This window comes from Hypanus sabinus, chromosome 8 (genome assembly GCF_030144855.1).
Source record: "Hypanus sabinus isolate sHypSab1 chromosome 8, sHypSab1.hap1, whole genome shotgun sequence".
NCBI classification, from domain to species: Eukaryota; Metazoa; Chordata; class Chondrichthyes; order Myliobatiformes; family Dasyatidae; genus Hypanus; species Hypanus sabinus.
The window spans coordinates 134,888,782-134,911,672 of record NC_082713.1 but is presented as its reverse complement, the minus strand read 5'-3'; the positions used below and the strand labels follow the sequence as shown (position 1 = coordinate 134,911,672).

Below are 22,891 nucleotides of genomic sequence, written 5' to 3'. Positions count from 1 at the left end.
TCTTAACAAAATTGTATAAACAATTAGATAATCCAATAGTTAAATACACTTTATGAATATGGTTTCAATTTCAGAAATTTTTTGGGTTGAATCAATTTATTTTAGCAAGTCCTATTATATCTAACTTTTTTTTCTATCCCTCCATTATGGACCAAGCCTATTTGACTTGGAAAACTAAAGGTATATTTCGATTTTGTGATTTATTTTTGGATAATTGTTTCATGTCATTTGAACAATTATCTAACAAATATAATTTACCTAGATCCCATTTCTATAGATATTTACGGGTTAGAAACTTCTTAAATACCGTCCTTCCTACTTTCTTGAATCTATACTCTATGGATAGTTTGGAAAAATTTTTAGATTTAAATCCTTTTCAGAAAGGTGCAATAGGAACTATCTACAATATAATTATGAAATTTCGTTTAGATGCATCTAATAAAATTAAAAATGATTGGGAAAGGGAACTTAAGCTTACTTACCGATCAAAAAATGGGGAAAAAATTCTTCAATTAGTTAACTCATCCTCTATATGTGCTAAACATTCATTGATACAGTTCAAGGTAGTGCACAGGGCCCATATGTCTAAGGATAAATTAGCTCGTTATTATTCTCGTGTAAGTCCAGTGTGTGATAGATGTCACTCTGAGACAGCCTCTTTAACCCATATGTTTTGGTCATGTTCCTCTTTGAAAAAATATTGGGAAGTTATCTTTGACATTATTTCAACAGTTTTAAATATTGATTTACAACCTCATCCTATTACTGCAATTTTTGGTTTAACAATGATAGCACCACACCATTTAATCTCTTCAGCGCGTCGGATGATTGCATTTCTTACAGTAACGGTTAAAAGATCTATTTCGCTGAATTAGGAAGAGATTAATCCTCCCACCACATTTCATTGGTTCTCTCAAACCATGTTATGTTTAAACTTAGAAAAAATCTTAGGAAGTGTTATGTATGATCCATCCATTACATTCGAAAAGACTTGGAGGTCTTTTATTCAACACTTTCATATGATGTGATTTGAACTCTTTCCAAACCTATTCTCTTGTGTTAATGCAGGGAGGTTCGGAGTTGATGACACTAATGGTCCTTCCTTTTTTTTGATGTTATAAATAGCCCATGTTCTTTTCTTTCTTAGTTTTTTGGTTAGTATTGTTTAGATTTTTTTTTGGGGGGTATATTTTCTTTTTTTTCTTTTTGGATATGTTAATCCTATTTTATGTATTCTACATTTGTACTTGAACATTTTTGGGAGGTTTATTACCTTTGTGTTAACTGAATATATAATTATATATGTTATCCATTAACAATGTAATTGTTTGGAATTCCTCCCAATAATTGTGTAGCAATATTATGTTATATCTACTATCTTGATATCAATAAAAAGATTGGAGAAAAAATTGTAACCAGTATCAGAAGTGTTGCAAGAGTCCTCTGGTAGCTCCTCCAAAATTTTCTTCTGGCCAAACCAATCTTGCTCAAGGATACATTTGGATATTGCATGATAGTTTATGAAAGTAGGATTGTGGCCATTGTAGCTGAGTATTGTATGTGATTACTTCAGGTACTTTACTGCTTAAGTAATTCTTGCTGAGTTGGAAGACCATGCATAGCAAAGTTCTTTCTCCGAGTTGCTTGTGATGGATCCAACCTTCTGGCCGTGAATTTGCAAAATCAAACGTGTGCAGATCCAAATCTTAAAGCCTCACTCAGCTGGTAGCAAAGACACCTCAGTCAGAGAAATATGGAATGAAAAAAAGTGATGAGAGGTGAAATTAAGACCAAAGTTACATTTTCGTACTTCACCTTTTGGAGTACAGCACATACCTGCAGAACAAACATAGGTAGAGCTGCTGATGGGCAGGCTTGTCTGGAGACACTTGAACTTGTTGAAACTAGACCTTAGCACTGGCATCCTAAACCAGTGAAATAGAAAGGACAACATGATGCTAAAGCTGATGATCAGTTTTTCATAGGTTAGTTAATGCTCTGTTATCCAAGTTGCAGAAGGGAGTGTCTCCAAGGAAAATGTGAAAAAAGCATAGATAAAGCAATACATGGTAATTTATTGTTAATTAAAATCAGGTTTCTTTCATTGGACTGCCTTTTTTTCTGATATTTGCCAATTTGCAGAAGGACTTTCTGCAGGTATGCAGCACCTTGTTCCTCAGTATAACAGAGTATCGTCTCAACACATTAAGAAACTCTAAGAAATTGGATTTTCCTTCCTATCTGCTTTCACCAAACAATGTCTGTTCCAGTCCATGTGATTAAAAAAAAAGTTACTCTCAAAACCAACAACCTTGCTAAGTATTATTGTGAATCTCTTAAATTCCTCTTGTGTTCAGACAAGATTATCCAGATTTAATGTCTAATTTTTTTTGGCAACATTTTCACCTCCATCTGTTTGCTGCATGGTCTGATCTACATGATGGGATTTACACTGGGCTCTATTCTTTGGTCACTTTATGAATCACACCAAAGATGTTCAAATACTTCCAAAAGGAGTTTGCACAGTTTTCCTCACTAACAGCTCAGATCAATAATTTTGTTTAATGCATGCAGCCAATTCCTGGTTCTTGGGTTGGATTATACAAATACATTCGGTAGTAATATTTTGATGATGTTAATGTTTTTATAACAGCAAAGTTTGATAAGCACATTGTTCACTGGTGTGCTTGGATGTGCAGATCAAAACATTTGTCAAACTAGTCTTCAGAAATGTCGAACCATGCTGTTTCCGGTGGAAATGACCCATTCAGATATGAGGACTTTCAATTCTACGAGGAATGTTTGATTGTTCTGGTCTGTATCACTGGTATTTAGTAGGATGAAGTGGGGTGGGATCTTATTAAAATCTTTCAAATGTTGAAAGGCCTAGACATGGTAGATATGGAAAGGATGTTTCCCAAGGTGCGGGAGTCTAGGCCTCAGCCTCAGGATAGAGGGTGTCCATTTAAAGCAGAGGTGTGGAGTAATTTCTTTAGGCAGAGGGTGTTGAACTTGTGAAAGTTATTACCACAGGCAGCTGTGGAGGCCCAGTTGTTGGGTGTATTTAAGGCAGAGCTTGATGTGATAGGTTCTCGATTGGATAGGCATCAAAGGTTATGGGGAAAATGCTGGGGAGTAGGGCTGAGGAGGGGAGGGGAAAAAAGAGGATCAGCCATGATTTAATGGCAGAGCACACTTGATGGGCCAAATGGTCTAATTAAAAATAAAGAAGAATAATCCTTTATGTGAATGTGTAACTTCCAACTTGCCAATTACATGCAGGATGAGTTAATGTGAGCCAGTTGCACTTACACAGCACCTGGGAATTAACTTATTTTTATTACTCTTAAGACACATAGTTCCATCTTGAATTGGAGGTGTTTTTGTCGGTAAACACTTTAAGTTTTATCTGCATTATAAGTCTGGTTGGCACCCTTTTTCAATGAGATCTAAGAGTTTTTCGTGGAAGGTTTCAAAGGTACATTTAATGTCAGAGAAATGTATACAATATATATCCTGAAAAGCTTTTTCTTTGCATCCATCTATGAAATCAGATGAGTGCCCCAAAGAATGAATGACAGTTAATTGTTAGAACCCAAGTCCCCCCCCAGCTCTCCTCCCTCCCGCACGTAAACAGCAGCAAGCAACAATCTGCTCTCCCCCCACCAGAAAAGAAAGCATCAGCACCCGCCACTGAGCACTCAAGCGTGAGCAAGGCAACAGCAAAGACACAGACTTGCAGTTACCCCAAAGACTACATGTTCACCCAGTATTCGACATACCACAGGCTTTCTCTCTCCCAAATAAGGGAGAAAGAGGTGTCTCCATTTCACAGTGAGAGGGGAGACATAACAAACAACTCACTGGTTTACGATGTTAAAAGTCCATTGCATCACTTTTTCTGAGCTCTGCCCAAAGATCTCGGGTCTCTGGGCACTCAGCCGTAGAACTTCCATGTCCCACGAGCTGTTTATTGAGCTATTTCAGAGCCACTTTTTCTAAATCCTCGAATGTTACTTCCTTTTATTATTTTATTTGACACACCATCTCAAAAAGGGCTTAATTGAGTAAGAAATTGATCATGGGCACACAGACAGAAATGAATCCTTCAGCCCAGCTGGTCCGTAATTGCCAAAATGCTTATCCAAGCTATCCCCATTTGCCAGAGTTTGGCCAACAACTTCCCAATCCACGTGCCTCTCCAGCTATCCTTTAAAAGTTATTATTGTACCTGCATCAACCACTTCCTCTGGCAGTTCATTGCCCACACATACTGCCCTCTGTGTAAAAGAAAATTTGTCCTTCTGGTTCCTATTACATTTTTCTCCTTTTAATTTAAACCCATGTCTTCCAGTTCTTGATTTCACCAGCCTTGTGGGGAAAAGACTGAGAGGTTTCACCCAATCTGTGCCCCACATGATTTTGTACATATTTATTAGATCACCTCTCAAAATCCTATGCTCCAAGGATTAAAGTCCTAGCCTGCCTAACCTCACCCTATAACTCAGCTGCTCAAAACCTGCTAACATTCTTATAATTTTTTCTGCACTCCTTCCAGTTAAATACCACTTTTCCTAGAGTGTGGTGACCGACAATAAACACAATACTCCAATGGAGCCTCACCAGTATGCTGACATCCCAAACTTCATACTGCGTGCGCTGACTGATGAAGGCCAGTTTGCCAGAAACCTTTTACACCACCCAGCCTAACTGTCACTCAACTTTCAGGGAACTAGTACTTAAACTCCAAGGTCCCTCTGTTCTAAAACATTCCGCAGAGCACTGTTGTTTACTGTGAAATTCTTAACTGTGATTTGTACTCTAATACAGCACTTTTTAGCAGTACCTGCATTACCCTTAATGTAATTGTTATGTTTGTTTATTTGTTGAGATGCAGGATGTACCCTTGGAGCCACCAGTCCCCCAATTTAATCCCAGGACAATTTACAATGACCAATTAACCTACCAACTGGTATGTCTTTGGACTGTGGGAGGAAACCAGAGCACCCAAAGGAAACCCCCACAGTTACAGGGTGAATGTACAAAGTCCTGGCAGTTAGAAGCAGGAATTGAACCCAGGATGCCTGTATTTTAAAGTGTTGTGCTAACCACTGTGCACTAACCACTAACCAGTAACCACTAACCACTAACGTGCTGCCTCTTCTCTTATTACATCCTGCAGGGTACATCTTAAGCCTTTGAAGTGTGTATATTTTTTTAGCAAGAGAATATAGATTCTCATTCACAGCATAACTCTTCCAGTGGATTTACAGAACAGAACTGCACAAGGATGAGATTAATATATTGGAATGGAGAGAGGGTGATCCTGTTAGGAAAAATAACTCAGGATTAATAAACTTTTTCAGATTGGCAGTCAGTTACTAGGGTGCCACACAGAATTAATTACAAGTGAGATCAGTGTTGCGACCTGAACCACTTCTAATTGAAACTAATGATTTGAATGAATGGACCTTGGGTACTGCAGCCACACTTGTCAGAGACATAAAGATAGATGGATTAGCAAGTGCTGATGAGCATGATAAAAATAGGTTCAGTGAGTGTGCAAGAAATTGGCAGATGGAGTATAATTTGGGAAAATGTGAGTTTATCCTTTTTGAAAGAGAGAATGAAAAGCTAATTATTATTTAAATAGAGTGAGATTACTGCATGTGGTACAACAAGAGAATAAATTGAGATGTCATTGGCAAAATGTAAAGAAAGCATCAGAGAGATTGAACTTGTATGAATGGGAAGGTTAGTTTGTATGGTTTTGGTGGGGCTTTTACTGATGGTAAATGTATGTTTTCCTCCACATCAGTGGTTCCCAACCTTTTCTATGCCCTACACCCCTAGGAAATGTTTGGTCAAAGTTCGCACCCCATACAAATATCACATTTGAAGATGAACAAGTCTAATTTCTAATTTTTGAACCACAAATTGAACCACATACAATGACACGGGTGAACAAGTTGAACTTAAAAAATAATAAGCTTTTAACAGTGCATAAAATGCAAATATAAGTTGAGCAATTAGGTTCTAATTTATTCAGAAAAAATTGTAAACAGTAATATCAATCCCAATTGTGAACATAAAATTCAATGACTTCTTTGCTCCTGCTTCTCATTCATGATTTGGTCAAAATGTGGAACTTTCTTGCTGACTGCGATCCACGGGCCTGCCTGTGGATTCAGGCGATTCCTAGATTTTGTCTTGATTGACAAAGGAGAACTGAATCCAGATTCACACAAGTATGTTGTTGTAAATGGAATGAGGACTTGGAGTGCTTTTCCACCACATCTTGGGAATATATCCAGTGCTGCACACCAAAACTCCTCCAAAGTCTTGCTTTCAAATTGCATTTCAAGAACTCGATTTGTCTGCAAATCAGTAAGATCTTCCTTCAGCTCTTCATCATCTGACATCTTCTCTAAATTGTAGGAATATGGATTCATGATCCATTCTTCTGAAATCTTCAGGTCTCCAGCAGCAAAATATCCATCAAACAATTCTGACAGCATTTCCAAATGAGCCACAATTTCTTCACGCACAGTAGGAGATATGGATCCAGCATCATCAACCATCTCTTCTAGTGAAGGAAAATTTGAGAGACTGCCTCTTTCCATCCTTCGACGCCAAAGACGTAATCTTTCTTTGAAGGCAGTCAACTTTTTACAAGCCTTCAATATGTTTATCCCTTTTCCTTGAAGAGAAACACTCAGGTCATTTATACGAGTGAAAATATCAGCTAAGTAAGCCAGCATTTGGGCGAATTCCTGTGATTCCGTTGCCCCAACCAGATCACATTCATGTTCCTCCAGAAAAACTTGATTTCTTCCCGCAGCTCAAAGAAGCGGGTTAAAGCTTGTCCTTGTGACAACCAATGGACTTCTGTGTGGAAAGGCAAAACTGAATGCTCACTTCCCAGATCCTCACAAAATGATCTGAAGATGCGATGGTTCAAACCACGCCCCCTGATCCAGTTGATGATCTTCACACAAGTATCAAGGACTTTCTTCAAATTTGGAGGCAATGTTTTTGATGGCAAAGCATGCCGATGAAGAAAACAATGGGTAACTTGCAAGTCTGGAATCTCCTTGTTCATCAGTGCAGAAAAGCCGGATTTATTTCCGAATATAACAGGTGCCTAGTCAGTACACACAGAACCAATGACTTTGAAATCTAAATCATGTTTAGCAAAGAAGTCTTTCACCAGCTGCATCACATCCTTTGCAGTTGTGTTTGTTTTCAGATCTTTACAAAACAGGAAATCTTCCTTCACAGCACCATCATTGACATACCTCACTAATGTGATGAGTTGACTACAACTGGAGACAATAGTTGACTCATCCAACTGAATAGAGATTTTAAGAGGACTAGCTCTGACATCTGAGATGACTTGGTCCAAGATATCTTCACTCAAATCACTGATTCGGTTATGAATGACATTATTTGATAGGGGCAACTGTTCAAATTTTTTTTCTTGCTTCTTTGCCCAGGATAATTGTTACCATTTCCAGTGCATATGGCTTGATTAGATCTTCCGCAATTGTATGGGGCTTCTTGGATTTGGCCACTTCATATGCCACTTGGTATGAAGCAAGAAGTAGTGGTTTTTCAACAGAAACTAAACCTAATTTTGAAAGAGTTCCTTTTGAATCAAAACAAGCTCTTTTGACTTTCAATGACCCAACATAATGTCCTTCAACATCAGCTCCGCCATGCTTGTTCTTGAAGTGCTCTTGAAGCTTGGATGGCTTCAGATTTGAGTTGGAAAACACAATGCTACAAAGAATGCACTGGGGTTTTTGCAAACCATCATTTCTTGTTGTGCAAGTGAAACCAAAGCACACATAGTCATCATTCCATTTCCTTCTTTTTGACATGATGAAGGGTTAACGAAAGATTAAGGGTAAAGAGAAAAATATGAGCTAATATGAGAAAAATTTTCTGACTGTCAGGGATGACCGCTTTACTCAACCAGACACGCCTTTAGCAAATTATCGCGAGAAATACGCTTTTGAATATTATATTACGATATTATCTGTGGTTACGCCAAGATAAATCATCAGGTGGAAATGCTACAGGGATGCGACTCGATTTATTAGGCTACTCTCTACTGAATTTACACACTTATTTCTGATGATTATCGGAGATATGAACTCCCATCACATGATTCAAAGTCCTCGGTACTAACCATGATACCTCCTCAACTAACATAATTCAAAATTATCAACGATTCAAGAAAAAAACCTTTCAAGAGAAAAAAGACACCTTTGAAATTCAAAAACTTCTTTAATGCATTGAGATAAATATAAATGAATGACTTCAGCTGGTTTTTAAAATTTTATAATTGAATAGTTTACCTACCCTCTGCGGGTTAGGTTTTAATGCGGTCATTACCTGGTGGTTGATTCGGAATGTATAAAGATTTTGACATTATGAGATGATTTTTAACTCTGAAATGTAACCTTCTAGCTAACATTGATGAGACTCCTCAACTCTGAGGTGTAACTCCCAGGTAACACTGATGAGAATCCTCAACGCTGACTCAGGCAGTGGGAGACTGGAGTGTGCTTGGGGCAAACGTTATTACCACTTCTCAAGGCATACTGGCAGCTGGCTGAGTGATGACTCATGACTCGTCACTCAAGGACACAAGCCACTCTTTGTCGCACCCCCTGAAATTCCATCTCGCACCCCAGGTTGGGAACCCCTGCTCTGCATCAAGGGAAAATCCTTTTGGAGATGAGGCTTCTTCAAACACTCTTGTAATTTGTATTAACTCCTTTAGGTGGATGACACATTGTTAATAAATTGGTTGTGGACACAGCAGCACATGTTAAGTCCACTTAACTTTTGAGTCTTGATAGCACCATTCTGGTTATATCACGTTGGCTACACCGTCACATTAGGTGAAACCTAAAGCTCCATCTGCTCTTCAGATTATAAAATCCCTTCAACACTTAATAAAATTAATGGGGAACTTTGCCTAGTGTGCTGAATGAAGATCAGCTGTATATGTTCTTGTGGGGGTGGGGGGTGGACAGGCAATGGATGGAAGGAAAGGAGGTTGGAGAGAAGTCCAAAGAATTACTCCAGATAGAGACCTGTCATGCTGAGGTTGAGGCAAAATGAAGTAAGAGCCTGTCCCGAACTCATGACTGAGGAAAGCGGCTTTCTGAGAGAGTTGTGGAATGGAGAAAATGGGGATCGGGCATTTAAACCTAGACGATTTTGAATGGCTGAGGCAATTGGTTAGGAATGGAATTCAAGCTTAAACAAAAGTAAAACAAGAACAATTTGAGAGAAGATGGTTAGTATGTAGATCTCATTATGAAATATATTTATTTAAATAAATTCTATATTCATGATTTTCAAATCTCCCATGATAACCATTTAACTGTCTCCATGCCATATGAACTACTTGCATTTTTAAGTTGAAATGGAAAAAGTTGTGTCAACATCGAGAACAGTCTTTCTGACCCTCCTAATTACAAAGAGCTTATCTAATATACTTATTAGATTTTAAATCATTAGAGTATTGTTGCTGACCATGCACAGTGGTTTCTGTTTTGTAAATCTGACTGCTTCTCATCATTTGTTCATTGCTCACTTTATCGCTCTAGTGATACTCTCTTCTCCCCGAGGGTAGTTCGAGGTCTTCTTTCTATCTGTGGGCCGAGTGGAATTTTCCGTGCTGGAGTCTGCTCTTTGATTTTGTTGTGCTTTACAATATTGTGTTACATTTCACTTCTGGAGCCCTCTTCTTGTTATTTGTCTGTTTAAACAAATATCTCTGCCTCCTTGAAACTGTAGGCTTGGCTTCAGAAGGTTCATCCATCTTAATTTCATTTTATGGATTATATAATTGATTTTTGTATCTCTCGTTTCTGTATCTCATGTCTGTGAAAATTAATGGCTGTGGTGCAGCAGCTGTTAGTGGGTGTACAACACTTGGCGCCATGTATTTGCAGAATAGAGTGAACTGCTCCCGTATGCAGTGGGCTGGAACAGACAAAGCTGCTTCCAAAGCCTAGCTGGCTGTGCTTCATGTAGTCTGTACAGTCATGTAGTCTTCTACGTGCACTTTCATGGTTGTTGGGCTGGATTCCATGCAAGTGAAGGCTGTGATGCTGAATTTCGTTGATCAGCACTTCCATGGCCGAAAGATATTGTGATCCTGACCTTCTGCTTAATTTCCATTGGGATATCAGTTTCATCATGACAAAAGCAAATCAAAAAACACCAGGGACTGCTGGCTACATCCACCAAGTGAATTTGACATTACTCTCTTTCCTCACACTAAACTTGGCCTTTACCACCCAGTAGGCTGTTAGCATCTCAAGCTCCAATATAGACAGATAGATAGATTCAACTTTATTGTCATTGTGCCGAGTACAGATACAATGAAATGCAGATAGCATCTAACCAGAAATGCAAAGAATAGTGTTATTTACAAAATAACTGCGAATAAGAAGTAAGAGCTGCAGCACACAAATATAAAAGTACTGAGACAGTACAATATGGGTGCAATACTGATTTGCGCTGTGATGTGAGGTTCAGCAGGGTCACAGCCTCAAGGAAGAAGCTCTTCCTGTGCCTGCTGGTGTGGGAGCGGAGGCTCTTGTAGCGCCTACTGGATGGGCGGAGAGTAAAAAGTCCAAGGTTAGGGTGAGATGCATCCTTGATAATGCTTTTCCCCCTGCCCAGGCAGCGTCTATGGTAGATGTTCTCAACGGTGGGCAATTGGGTGCCGATAATCCATTGGACAGTTTTCACCACATGCTGGAGTGCTTTGGTCTGATATGGGACAATTACCGTACCACACTGAGTTTCAGTTGGTGAGTATGCTCTCAATGGTACCGCAGTAAAAGTCCGTCAATATCCTGGGACAAAGGTGAGCATTTTTGATGCCTTGCAGGAAATAAAGGCACTGTTGCACCTTTTTGATCAGGATGGAGGAGTTCAGGGACCAGGTGAGATCCTCGGAAATGTGGACACCAAGGAATTTGAAGCTTGATACACGCTCCACTACAGCTCTGTTGATGTAGGTGGGGACGTGAGTGTGACTCCTAGCATGCCTGAAGTCCACAATGATCTCCTTGGTCTTCTGGGTGTTAAGGGCCAGGTTGTTGTTGGCACAACAATATCTTTGTTGAGCCAAGTTGGAATGGCTGCTTTGGGGGTCACAATGGCATATGGGTAAGCGTTAGAGCCAGTAACTTGAGGGCATGCTATTTTGCTGCGGGAAACATAGAAACAGTGCAGGCTATCCCCAGCACATCCTCTGACGATTTTGGCTGTTGACACAAATAACGTATTTCACTGTATGCTTTGATGTCTTGATATACATGTGACACATAAAGCTAATCTTTATACAATCTAAATAGTGCGGCTCTTCGGCTAGAAATTCTCCAGGGTGTGCAATGGCATGATAAATGTGCCACAAGAAATATACACTGCTTGTATATTGTGAGGGCACACTGCCACTCACGAGGGTGAAGGAGCTGTGTGCAATAGTACAGGCAGTGTATATTTAACACCCTCAAAGTCCTCTTCTCTGTATGCTGTGGGGGGGGGGCAAGTTCGGACAGGGTGTTATTGATGGGCAGAATCAGAGTACTGGAGCAATGGATCAGTGACTGAGGGGTTTGCATTTGGCCAGTGAACTGACATTGTGGTGGTCACAATCGGATGGGTGAGTTGGTAAGTGTCAAGGTGTGGCTGGGGCTGGATTATTGAGATCAAAATCAAGTGGGGTACTTCAAAACGAGCAGCATCTAAAGGTGAATTTTTATCTTGAAGGACATGTTCCTGGAGCTGGTTCCAAGCAATGAACTCCATGGGCTGGGACCAGCTTGGGTGAAACCCCTCTGTTACACTAAAACAGTGTTGTCATTCATGTGAATTATGTGGGCTCCACATGCAGGAATTGTACTTCTGGAAGTGATGTCCACAAACAGCAATTCTCAGTCATGAATGTATCTTGTAGGAAGTCACGAGGCTTCTTGTTGTTTTATATCACAAAATAAAAGGGTAATTTTGCACTTAGTATACAGTACTAATACATCTTGTCAAATGGACAAGCACAAACCTGACAGGGTGGAGTGAGTGATGGTTTGTGCCAAGATCTGTTCTCCAAATCCATTTACTTATGACCATTTTAATGGTTGTGCAGAAACTCAATTTGAACGGGTTAGGGTAAATTAATGTTTCATTTACTCTGTGGTTCATCAACCACAGCTTTACTACTTAATAGTTTTCTCACAGTCAAAGATAAATTTATCTTTTATGCTTGCGTTAAGGTGAAAAGAGGGAACTTGAGCTTTTTACATTATATTTAATTTATCTAAGTGATTTGGTCTCACCTATCAATAGTCATTGTGTGTCACATCTAATTGTGTTAGTCCCCATCAACAGATGTCCAGGGTTAAGACGCAGCAGAATATGAACCAGTCACCATATCCTGGGAGCAATAACTCAGCAAGGATAATATTCCCCCTTGTTCCTAGGGCACTGACAGAACCTTTGCTGCCTGAAGAGTCCTTTAAGGTCAAGACTTCAGAGCTTTGTTGTACAATAATGATACCCACACTCTCTTTTATGCTTCATAGACATATCTACCTACGGCAGGTGCTCAGAGTACTGTGGGCTTCCAGTCCATGTTGCTTATCCATTGCCAGGATAAGTGAACATTAACATTGTCTCCAGGAAAACATTGTCAGCGTCAAGATGCTGACTGGACCCAGTGGACAGGCCATATTATTTACCTGCCCAACACCATGCTCTGGTAGTAGGAATTGTGTTCTAAGCTCCATCCAGGCAGGAGATTACTAGGACAGAAAATCAGTCAAGAACATTGTCAAAGTCTCCCTGGAGAAAAGTACAACAACCCTATTGACATTTGGGAGCATTTCAAGTTCAAGTTTAACTGTCATTCAACCATACCTGATTGCCAGTGAATACAGCCAAGCAGAACAGTGTTCCTCCAGGGCTAAGGTACAAAAAAAAGTACCAACAGTCATACACAGCACAATTCACATAAAGAACATGGATGGTAGCAGCTTAGCAGTAAACATACATTGACACACAAAAAAAAATTTCCAAGTTCCTGCGTGTCATATCTTGTAGATTGATGGTGCGTGGATGCTATCAACAAGAAGCCCGCAGAAATCCATTTATCAGCTCGTGCAGCTGCAGACAAATGCAATCCAGCTTGTCTTCTACTGAATGAACACTGGAGGGGCCAGACCCCCACCCAGCATGGACTTCAGTGCCCCAGCCATGCCTTCGCTATCTCCCACACCACCTGCAACATTTCTCCCTTGAGTGAAACAGGCGACCCTGCAGCCTGAGGCCTTGTCCAGACTACAAGAAGAGGCCATGCAGCTCCCATGCAGTCGGTCTTGCCAATGAACTAGTGAACGGGGCTTGCAGTACCAATGTCATCAGGGTCTTGCAATCACAAAAAAAATGCCCATTTATTACACTGCACACCACCTCTGTGCACAGACTCCGACCCTTCACAAATGAGCAGCTAGTTAGTGGGGTTTTTGATAACTAGCAGTGGCTTGTGATTGTAGGAAAGACCTAAAGGACATAAGGTTACACTAGTTGGACCCGGAGTGGCAGCAGTGACCACATATGCTGCCATGTTACCTGCTTGGATTCAACAGTGGCTAGATGGGAGATGCCAGAGGGTAGTGGTGGATAACTGTTTGTCAGGTTGGAGTCTGGTGTTTAGTGGTGTGCCTCAGGGATCTGTATTGGGTCCAGTGTTGTTTGTCATATACATTAATGATCTGGATGATGGGGTGGTAAATTGGATTAGTAAGTATGCAGATGATACTAAGGTAGGTGGCATTGTGGATAATGAAGTAGGTTTTCAAAGTTTGCAGAGAGATTTAGGCCAGTTAGAAGAGTGGGCTGAACGATGGCGGTTGGAGTTTAATGTTGATAAATGTGCTGTGCTACATTTTGGTAAGAATAATCCAAATAGGACATACATTGTAAATGGTAGGCCGTTGAAGAATGCAATAGAACAGATGGATCTAGGAATTATGGTGCATAGTTCCCTGAAGGTGGAATCTCATGAGGATAGGGTGGTGAAGAAAGCTTTTGGTATGCTGGCCTTCATAAATCAGAGCATTGAATATAGGAGTTGGGATGTAATGTTAAAAATGTACAAGGCATTGGTAAGGCCAAATTTGGAGTATTCTGTACAGTTCTGGTCTCCGAATTATAGGAAAGATGTCAACAAAATAGAGAGAGTACAGAGAAGATTTACCAGAATGTTGCCTGGGTTTCAGCACCTAAGTAACAGGGAAAGGCTGAACAAGTTAGGTCTTTATTCTTTGGAGCGTAGAAGGTTGAGGAGGGACTTGAAAGAGGTATTTAAAATAACGAGGGGGATAGATCGAGTTGATGTGGATAGGCTTTTTCCATTGAGAATAGGGGAGATTCAAACAAGAGGACATGATTTGAGAGTTAGGGGGCAAAAGTTTAAGGGTAACATAAGGGGGAATTTCTTTACTCAGAGAGTGGTAGCTGTGTGGAATGAGCTTCCAGTAGAAGTGGTAGAGGCAGGTTTGGTATTGTCATTTAAAGTAAAATTGGATAGGTATATGGACAGGAAAGGAATGGAGGGTTATGGGCTGAGTGCGGGCCAGTGGGACTAGGTGAGTGTAAGCGTCGGCACGGACTAGAAGGGCCGAGATGGCCTGTTTCCGTGATGTAATTGTTATATGGTTATATAACCATTTTGATAAAATGAACAATGGAAAATGGAACTAGAGTATCCTAGAAGATGTTTTGAGCTCTCTTTCCTTGGGAGCACATGGAAACCCAGTGAAAACTATGGAAGGAGAGCACTGCCACCCGTATAGGGAGAAGCACTGTCGACGTTTCGGGCTGAGACCCTACGTCAGCTCTATAGTCCCTATAGATGCTGCCTGGCCTGCTGCATTCCACCAGCATTTTGTGTGTGTTGCAAGGATAAAGCTCTGTCGGTTTTCTTGCCTCATTCTCTCGAGGGATGCATGTTTTCCGATGGAGGAAGCGACTGGGATTCTGGGATGGTGCTGGATGCAAAACAGTGAAGCTATCCTGTGTCCGATTGGTGTCTCAGCAATGCATTTTTCAAGTGTGTATAGTTGACTCGGTGAAGTAGAGTGCAGAAAGTCATTTGGCTTCTAGGTGAGTTTTCTTAGACATTGGTGCTCACTTGTGGAGCATTTCAAGGAACTTCACAAGAACATTACCAAACAAATAATTGTGCATCACAAAAGGAGATAGAGGGGCGGTAACCAATTGTTTTAAGGTAATCTCCCCAAAAAATGTTCTAGTTTGGGAATGGTCAAGAGGTCGGCTATTTTGGAGAGATCCCTTTTATAAAATCCACCCATCGTAGTCAAGACACCAATCATTTGCATAGCACAATCCCACTAAGGTTAACTAAATTAAAGCAGTTTTAGATTGATACACTTTGGGTCTGTGTATTGGGAAAACCAAATATTTGCGGCTACAGTTTGTGTTTATTTATGACAGATTCTTCATTGGATCTAAGATCAACCTGAACGTCATGATTTATTTTGCTAGAGTCCATGGAATTTTGGCAAAGGAACGGACAACAGGGTGTGTGCTCGTCTGTTGTGGTGGATCTATTGATGTACAACCATTTCCCCTGCCCTCTCCTCGTATTCTTTGATCCCCTTGTCTTTACACGATTTTGATTTATTCTTGAACTTGGAAAGCAGCTCAACTTCCTGCCTTCTGTATTTTAATAATCCTCTTGTGAAAGGAATTCTGCTGGACACTTACATGGTGCTGATTTTAATATACATGGCTACATTTATTTCACTGATTGCCTACCTGGGATTAGTTTTATTTAGTGATCAGTGAAACAGCCCTTCTCACTTGTCTGTGCTCAGCTGATACAGTTCCTCATCATGCTGGAACTAGATGTCTGAATTGTGATATCTTTTATTTAGTATCACTGAGATAAAATTGTAAGAACACAAGGAATAATTAGCCAGTCAGCCTACCAGCATGCGATGCCATTCAGTCAGGTAATGGGTAATTTAATCTTTGGTTTCAGCTCAGTTTTCCTCCAATTTTGTCCTATAACTGATTTCTCTGCAGTTGAAGAATGCTTTAAATATAGTTAGTGACTCAGCATCCACAATCGTCTGGGATAAACTGTTCTAAAGATCAATAACCCTATAAAATGAAAGATTTCAATAAGAAAATTATACATTTTCTTTACAAAAATGAAAGTTTGTGTAAAAAATTATTTTAAAGAGCAAAAGATGTTTAAACATTGTTGATAGTTTTCTTTTTTTAAAATATGAATTATTTTCTTTCTCTGAACAGTCTGGCCAGTTCACTGAAGATATGATTCCGACAGTGGGTTTCAACATGAGGAAGTTGACTAAGGGAAATGTCACCATAAAGGTAGGTTTATGGAGTACTTTGCCACATGCTCTTTATTTTGCTCTGCAGCAAAACAAAATTTTAGTAAGCTCTTGGGTGTATGCTGTTCCTGTGTCGCTGAACAATACACCTTTTTAATCTTGGTTCAGTAACAGATCACCCTTTGTGTGGAACATGCTTGCTTTTGTCAGGCAAACTTGGGTTAGAATATTTTTTGCTTAAAAGAATGTATTTCTGTGCTACTTGCTTATCTGAAATGTGCAAGAGTCTTAACAGAAATGTGAATGGAACATTGAGCAATACAGCGCAGGAGCAGGCCATTCGGCCCATAATGTCTGAGTGAGTACTATCCCAAATTATACTAAACCATTTTCATTTCCATACAATCCCTCCATTCTCTGTATAGTCATGAGTCTACCTAAGAGCCTCTTTTAGTCAGATTCTGGTGTTAGTTAAAAAGGTCTGTAGCAGGCAAGACCAGGCAGCGCCTCTTCTTGCAAGTAGGTGTGCCTTGAGTTACACGATGTTCACTGCCACCCATTCATCTGCCTTTTTACTATATCCCAGGCCCCATCCATATATCTGAATCACAACCATTTCTCTTTCAAGCCATCACTCTAGCTTGATAAGGTGTCCTCTCCATCTCATCACCACGCAATAATGTGTCTAGCACACTGATGCCTCTTTACTTTCTGGGGTCATTTCTTCTATGGCCGCCACTTCTCTTTTACCTCTGACCCTCCATGCTCACCACTGACTCCTGCCTCACCTTCTCCAGTAATTGTGAAATTGTAGAAGAAAAGGAGGCAGGCTGCATTCCTGACTTTTATGAGTTAAAGACAATTACTCTCGTTAGTCACTTTATAGGTATCTCCTGTACCTAATAAAGAGGCCGCTGTATGTTCATGGTATCTGCTGCTATAACCAATGTACCTCAAGATTTGATACATTGTGCATTCAGAGATACTGTTCTGCACACAAAAAAGATTGTACATTTATAGTAAAACTATATTTTTAAATCTCCTTTTGTGGTTGTGATCAATATGTGTTGCTGGATGACATTGTTCCAATGTCCTCCGTGCCATCACTTGGCATTTCTATTGCTCTCCAAGAGCAATGCTGGTTAGTAGTACTTCACTTATATCAATTTAGTACTACACATTCCACTTCAGTTGTTAACCTTACAGCAAAAGGTACTCTTGTCCAGGGTTCAACCCCACCCCCACCTCGCTCTCCCTTCTCTTATTTCCTGAAGGCATAACTAGAATGTGATGCCACAGAAATAATTTATCTGATGGGACCTTGTCTAAGTGTCTGCATGTCTTGTGTACGTCCCAGAATACTAAACGAGCAGATGAGGAAATAGTGATGAATTAGTTGTCATAAAAATTATGAGACTGTTGCTGCAATCTGGAGGGCGACAGCTATAACCCATTACTTTTTTTAAAAAAACGGAGAACGAGAATGGGTCAGTTGTGATTTATTTGGCTTAATGTCAAAAGAAGAGAAAGTTGGAAAGTCAATTATAAAGGATGTGCTGACAGGATACTTTAGAAATAGCCATGGGATTAGTGAAAGTCAACATGGATTTATGAAAAAGAAATTTGTTCCACAGATCTATTGGAGTTTTTTTTTGGGAGGATGTAATGAGAAAGAACTAGTGTATATGGTGACTTAGCATTTTTCCGAGTTTTTTTGGTAAAGTATCACATAAGAAAATGCACAAAATGAAAGATTATGGAAATTGAGTTACTGAACAAGAATGAATTGAAAGTCGGCTGAAAAATAGAAAACAGTAGGAAAAAATGCTGACTGACCTGGCGTGCAGAGCTCCTCCAGAAGTTTGTGTGTGTTGTTAGGAATAAATGGGTCTTTTTAGGGATGGCATGCAATGCCAAGTGTGTTGGTCTTTAGGCCCAGTGCTTGGGCCCCAACTTATGCATAGTATATATCAATGATTTGCATCATTAGATTTTGTTAATTATTTTCATATGAAATTAAATAAGTGAAAAGCTAGTCTTGCACACTGTTCCTACAGATAAATCCATTACATGGTGCATTGAGGTAAAACAATAATAATGTAGAATTAAGTGTAATGGCTATGGAGAAAGTGCCGCGCAGGTACACCACAACGTGCAAGATCAGAATGTGATAGATTGAAGTCAAGAGTCCATCTTATTATAATAAGGAATGATTTAGTATTCTTATAACAGTAGGTTAGAAGTTGTCCTTGCTTGGTGGCACGTACTTTCAGGCTTTTGTATCTTCTGCCCAGTGGAAAAGGTCCAGCTGTATTGTTTCTAAATTAGGTGGGATTGTGAATCTTGATGAGGACACTAAAAAGGCTGCAAAGGGGTACAGACAAATTGAGTTAGTGGGTAAATGTGGTAGGTGTGGCTTAGAGTAGGAATATACAGGAGATCAGAATATTAACTAAATGGCATGTTATTGGGTAATGTTGATGTACAAAGTGATTTGTATACCTTTGTACACCATTCACTGAAAATCACATATATGCTATGAGGAAGGCACCTGGTATGATGGCTTTCTTTGCAAAAGGTTTTGAGTACAGGAGCAATTACTATAATTATACAAGATGTCCTTACTTAAGGAAGGATATGCTTGCCATAGAAGTTTCACTGTACTGATTTCCTGGAATGGTGATAATCTGTGTGAGGAAAGATTGGGTTGACTGGGACTGTATTCACGAGGGCTTAGAAGAATGAGAGGGGATCTCATTGAAACAGTTAAAATTCTGATGGGAGTTCGGCAGATTGGATTCACAGTGTTTTCTCTTGGCTAGAAGAGGGTGCCTAAAAAAACAAAGATAACAATCTCTGGATGCAGGGTACAAGGCTTAATGTTGGAGATGAGGTGTTGAGGAACCTGAGGCACCCCTGTCAAATGATTGGGTGGCTTTCTGACAATCCTAAAAGATTTCAATAATCAAAATACTTTAAATGAAGATCAGATGACAAATAAAAACATAACGATAAAGGTATTTTTTAAAGCAAGCCACTTATTAATGAAGTCATCTGTCTTCAATACCAGAGCATGAGTGGGGCTATTTACATACACCAGCCATCCCTGGCACAAAGCTGAAGGGCATGGTCTTTGCACTCATCACCCTATCAACATGGCGATGAGTCCTTTGATGGACTGGTGTTTGGCATCTATGGAACCACTGCCCAAAGATTCAAAGTTCAAAGTAAATTTTACTATCAAAATATACATGGGTCACCATATAAAACCCTGAGATTCAACTTCTTGTAGACATACTCAAGAAATAGATAATAACCGTAACAAGATCAATGAAAGACTGTTGAACTACGGTGTTCAGCCAGAGTGCAGAAGATAACAAACTGTACAAGTAGAAAGAAGGAGAAATAAATAAGCAATAAGTATCAAGAACCTGAGAAGAAGAGTCCTTGAAAGTGAGTCTGTTGGTTGTGGAAACATTTTAATGAAAGGGCAAGTGAAGTTATCCCCTTTGGTTCAAGAGCCTGATGATTGAGGGGTTGCATCTGCTCCTAAGGCTCTTATATCTTCTTTCTGATGACAGCAGTGGGAAGAGAGCATGTACTGGGTGGTGATGATGGATGCTGCCTTTCAGCGACAGCACTTCATGTAGATATACTCAATGGTTGGGAGGGCTTTACCTGTGATAGACTGGGCAGTATCCACTACTTTTTGTAGGATGTGCTGTTCAAGGGCATTGGTGTTTCCATGCCAAGCTATATACTCTCCACTGCACATCTATAGAAGTTACACAAAGTTTTAGATGCAATGCCCAATCTCCACAAACTCCTAAGGAAGTAGAGGTGCTGCTGTGCTTTTTTTTTCATAATTTGGGTCCTTTGAAATAATAACACCTATGAATTCAAAGATACTCGCCCTCTCCAGCTCTAATCCTCCTATGAGAAGTGGCTCATGGATATCCTGCTTTCCTTTTCCTGAAGTCGATAATCAGCTCCTTGATCTTGCTGATATTGAGTAAGAAGTTGTTGTTATGACACCGCTCAGTCAAATTCTGTCTCCCTCCTGTATGCTGATTCATCACCACCTTCGATTTGGCCTATGACAGGGGTGTTATCATCAAACTTAAATATAGCATTGGAGCTGTGCTTAGCCACACAGTTATAAGTGTAAAGCAAGTAGTGCAGGGGACTAAGTATATAGCCTTTGTGGTTAACCTCTGCTGTTGGAGATCATGGAGGAGATGTTGTTGCCAATCCAAACTGACTGGGGTCTGCAACGGAGGGAATCCAGGATCCATTTGCACAAGGAGGTATTGAGGTCATGGTGTTGGAACTTGCTGATTTGTTTTGAGGGGCTAATGGTATTGAATGCTGAGCTGTAGTCAGTAGAGAGCATCTTTGCTGTCCAGATGTTCCAGCGTTGGGTGAAGAGCCAATGAGATAGCACCTGCTGTGGACCAGTGGCTTCTATAGGTAAATCGGAACAGATAGATCTAAGACGTTTCTCAGGAGGGAGTTGATATGTTTTATCACTAACCTCTCAAAACAATTCATCACTGTGGATGTAAGTGCAACTGAGTGATAGTCATTGAGGCAGATCATCACCTTCTTCTTAGGCACCGGTGTAACTGAAGCCTGCTTGAAGCAGGAGGGTGCCACACACTGCCGAAGCGAGAGGTCAAAGATCTCAGTCAACCCACTAACCAGTTGACCAGCACAGGTCTTTAGTACTTGGCAAGGTACCCCATCTGGGTCAAGTGTTTCTTGTGGGTTCACCCCCTCTGAAGGCTGCTCGCACATCTGCTTCAGTGACTGAAATCATAGGATCATTGGGGGATGTTGGAGTTCACGATGGTTCCTCCATGTCAGGCATTCCCAGTCTTTTTTTTATGTCGTGGAAGCCCTGTTCCATGTTTTGATGGTCAAAATGAGCATAGAAGGCACATCCATGCTCTGCCATTGCCATGCAACTAACCTGTGTGATTGATATGCCATTGGTGGGAGAGGGAAATGTCACCTGAGAGGGCTGGTGCCAGAGAACTGCATGTCATTAATATAACTTGAGTTCCCTGCTTTGTATCTTATTTTGTGTGTTTTGCATAACAGCTTTGGAAACTTGATTGTGAGAATTTACCTAAATTTCTAATTTCTTTGCTGTGCAAATCCTTTTCTGAAGTCACATCCTTTAACAACCCCCTGATGTATGAATTTATAGCTTTATCCTTCCTCAATATGTCCTCTTGGCTTCTCCTCTTTCATGCTGTGTTCGTTGTAATCCTCTGAGTTTTGAAGCTGTATGCGGCTTTCTTCTTTGCTTTGTTTTTTTTTAGAATATATTTTTATTATGTACTTTAATTTGTATCCCCTTGAAGAGCTGGCAATTGATTGTGTAATGACACAGAATATTTTGTTTACATAAAACTCAGGTGCACTGAACCGGGAAGAAGCCTGTGTCTGTGTGAATGCTGCTGGTGCAATTGCCTGTGGTATCAGTGATGTGTATTTAATAAGACAATGAGGTTTAACGAGTTATGATGTGATTTTAACTGTTTGTGGACACATATGTTTTACAAAGCCAAGTGTAATTGTTGGATGACTGCACAGTTGAAGGACACTTCTGTTTCAGAGAGATTAGTTCACCTGTAATTTGAGAAAAATCTGAAAACAGAACAGCTTTGTAAGAATGCACATCAACAGAATGGTTGATATGACATAATGAAAAAATAAATTTAAATGAATTGAGGAGGGTGCTCATCTTTCAACGCTAAGTTCTAAAAATTGCTGTAAAAGCAAATTGAATTGCTTTATTTAGCCATTATATTTTGCAGCATTTCTTAAATTAACTCAATGGCTTCAGATTCTCAAGGCCAATCTTGAGTTTTTCTTCCTATCCCCAGTTACATGCTTCTAAAATGATGCAAAGGGTTTTAATTGTCCCTTAATAGCATCATGCTCTTCCCTATCCTGAGTATTAGTGATGTCCTGCTCCGTCATCTGCAACCTCTCTTTAAAAATGTCTCAGTAATAGTTTACAATGGGTTTAAAGCCAAACTATTGTACAACTTTGCCATTATCTCAGAATGGTGGAGCCCTTCTTGGTACTTGATATGTATTTAAGCTATCATAATATTTGAGTAATCTTGTTGATTACTCAAATGTTGTTGATCATGCATTCTTTGTTTAAGTAATTCACTACAGGTTATATGTAAAAATATATGAATTGCATATGTCATGACGCTACCATGTGATACATACGCGCGTCACTTGAAGTAAACATGAACTAAGTTTGACTCATATTTCAGACCCCTGTCTTGTCCTATTAGTTAGTTTAATGTTTTGGAAGTACAAACATAATAGTGGAGAGGAGTATTTTTACAACTAACCCGAGACAACTACCTATCTGTGGAAGTGCAACTACTTATTTGAGTTTTAAAAAAAACAATGCAGCACATGTTCTTCAGAAGTGAAGGCATAATTAAGTT

The 22,891-nt window shown here is 39.9% G+C and overlaps 1 protein-coding gene across 1 annotated transcript in view; it reads left to right on the top strand.

Moving 5' to 3' along the window:
• Window positions 1-22,891, top strand: part of LOC132398446 (ADP-ribosylation factor-like protein 8B-A) — a 122,789-nt gene that overhangs the window by 19,290 nt on the left and 80,608 nt on the right. The window contains exon 2 of the mRNA XM_059977897.1: window positions 16,372-16,452. Within this exon, the coding sequence (XP_059833880.1) occupies window positions 16,372-16,452 (81 nt within the window). The remainder of the gene's footprint in view (window positions 1-16,371; window positions 16,453-22,891) is intronic.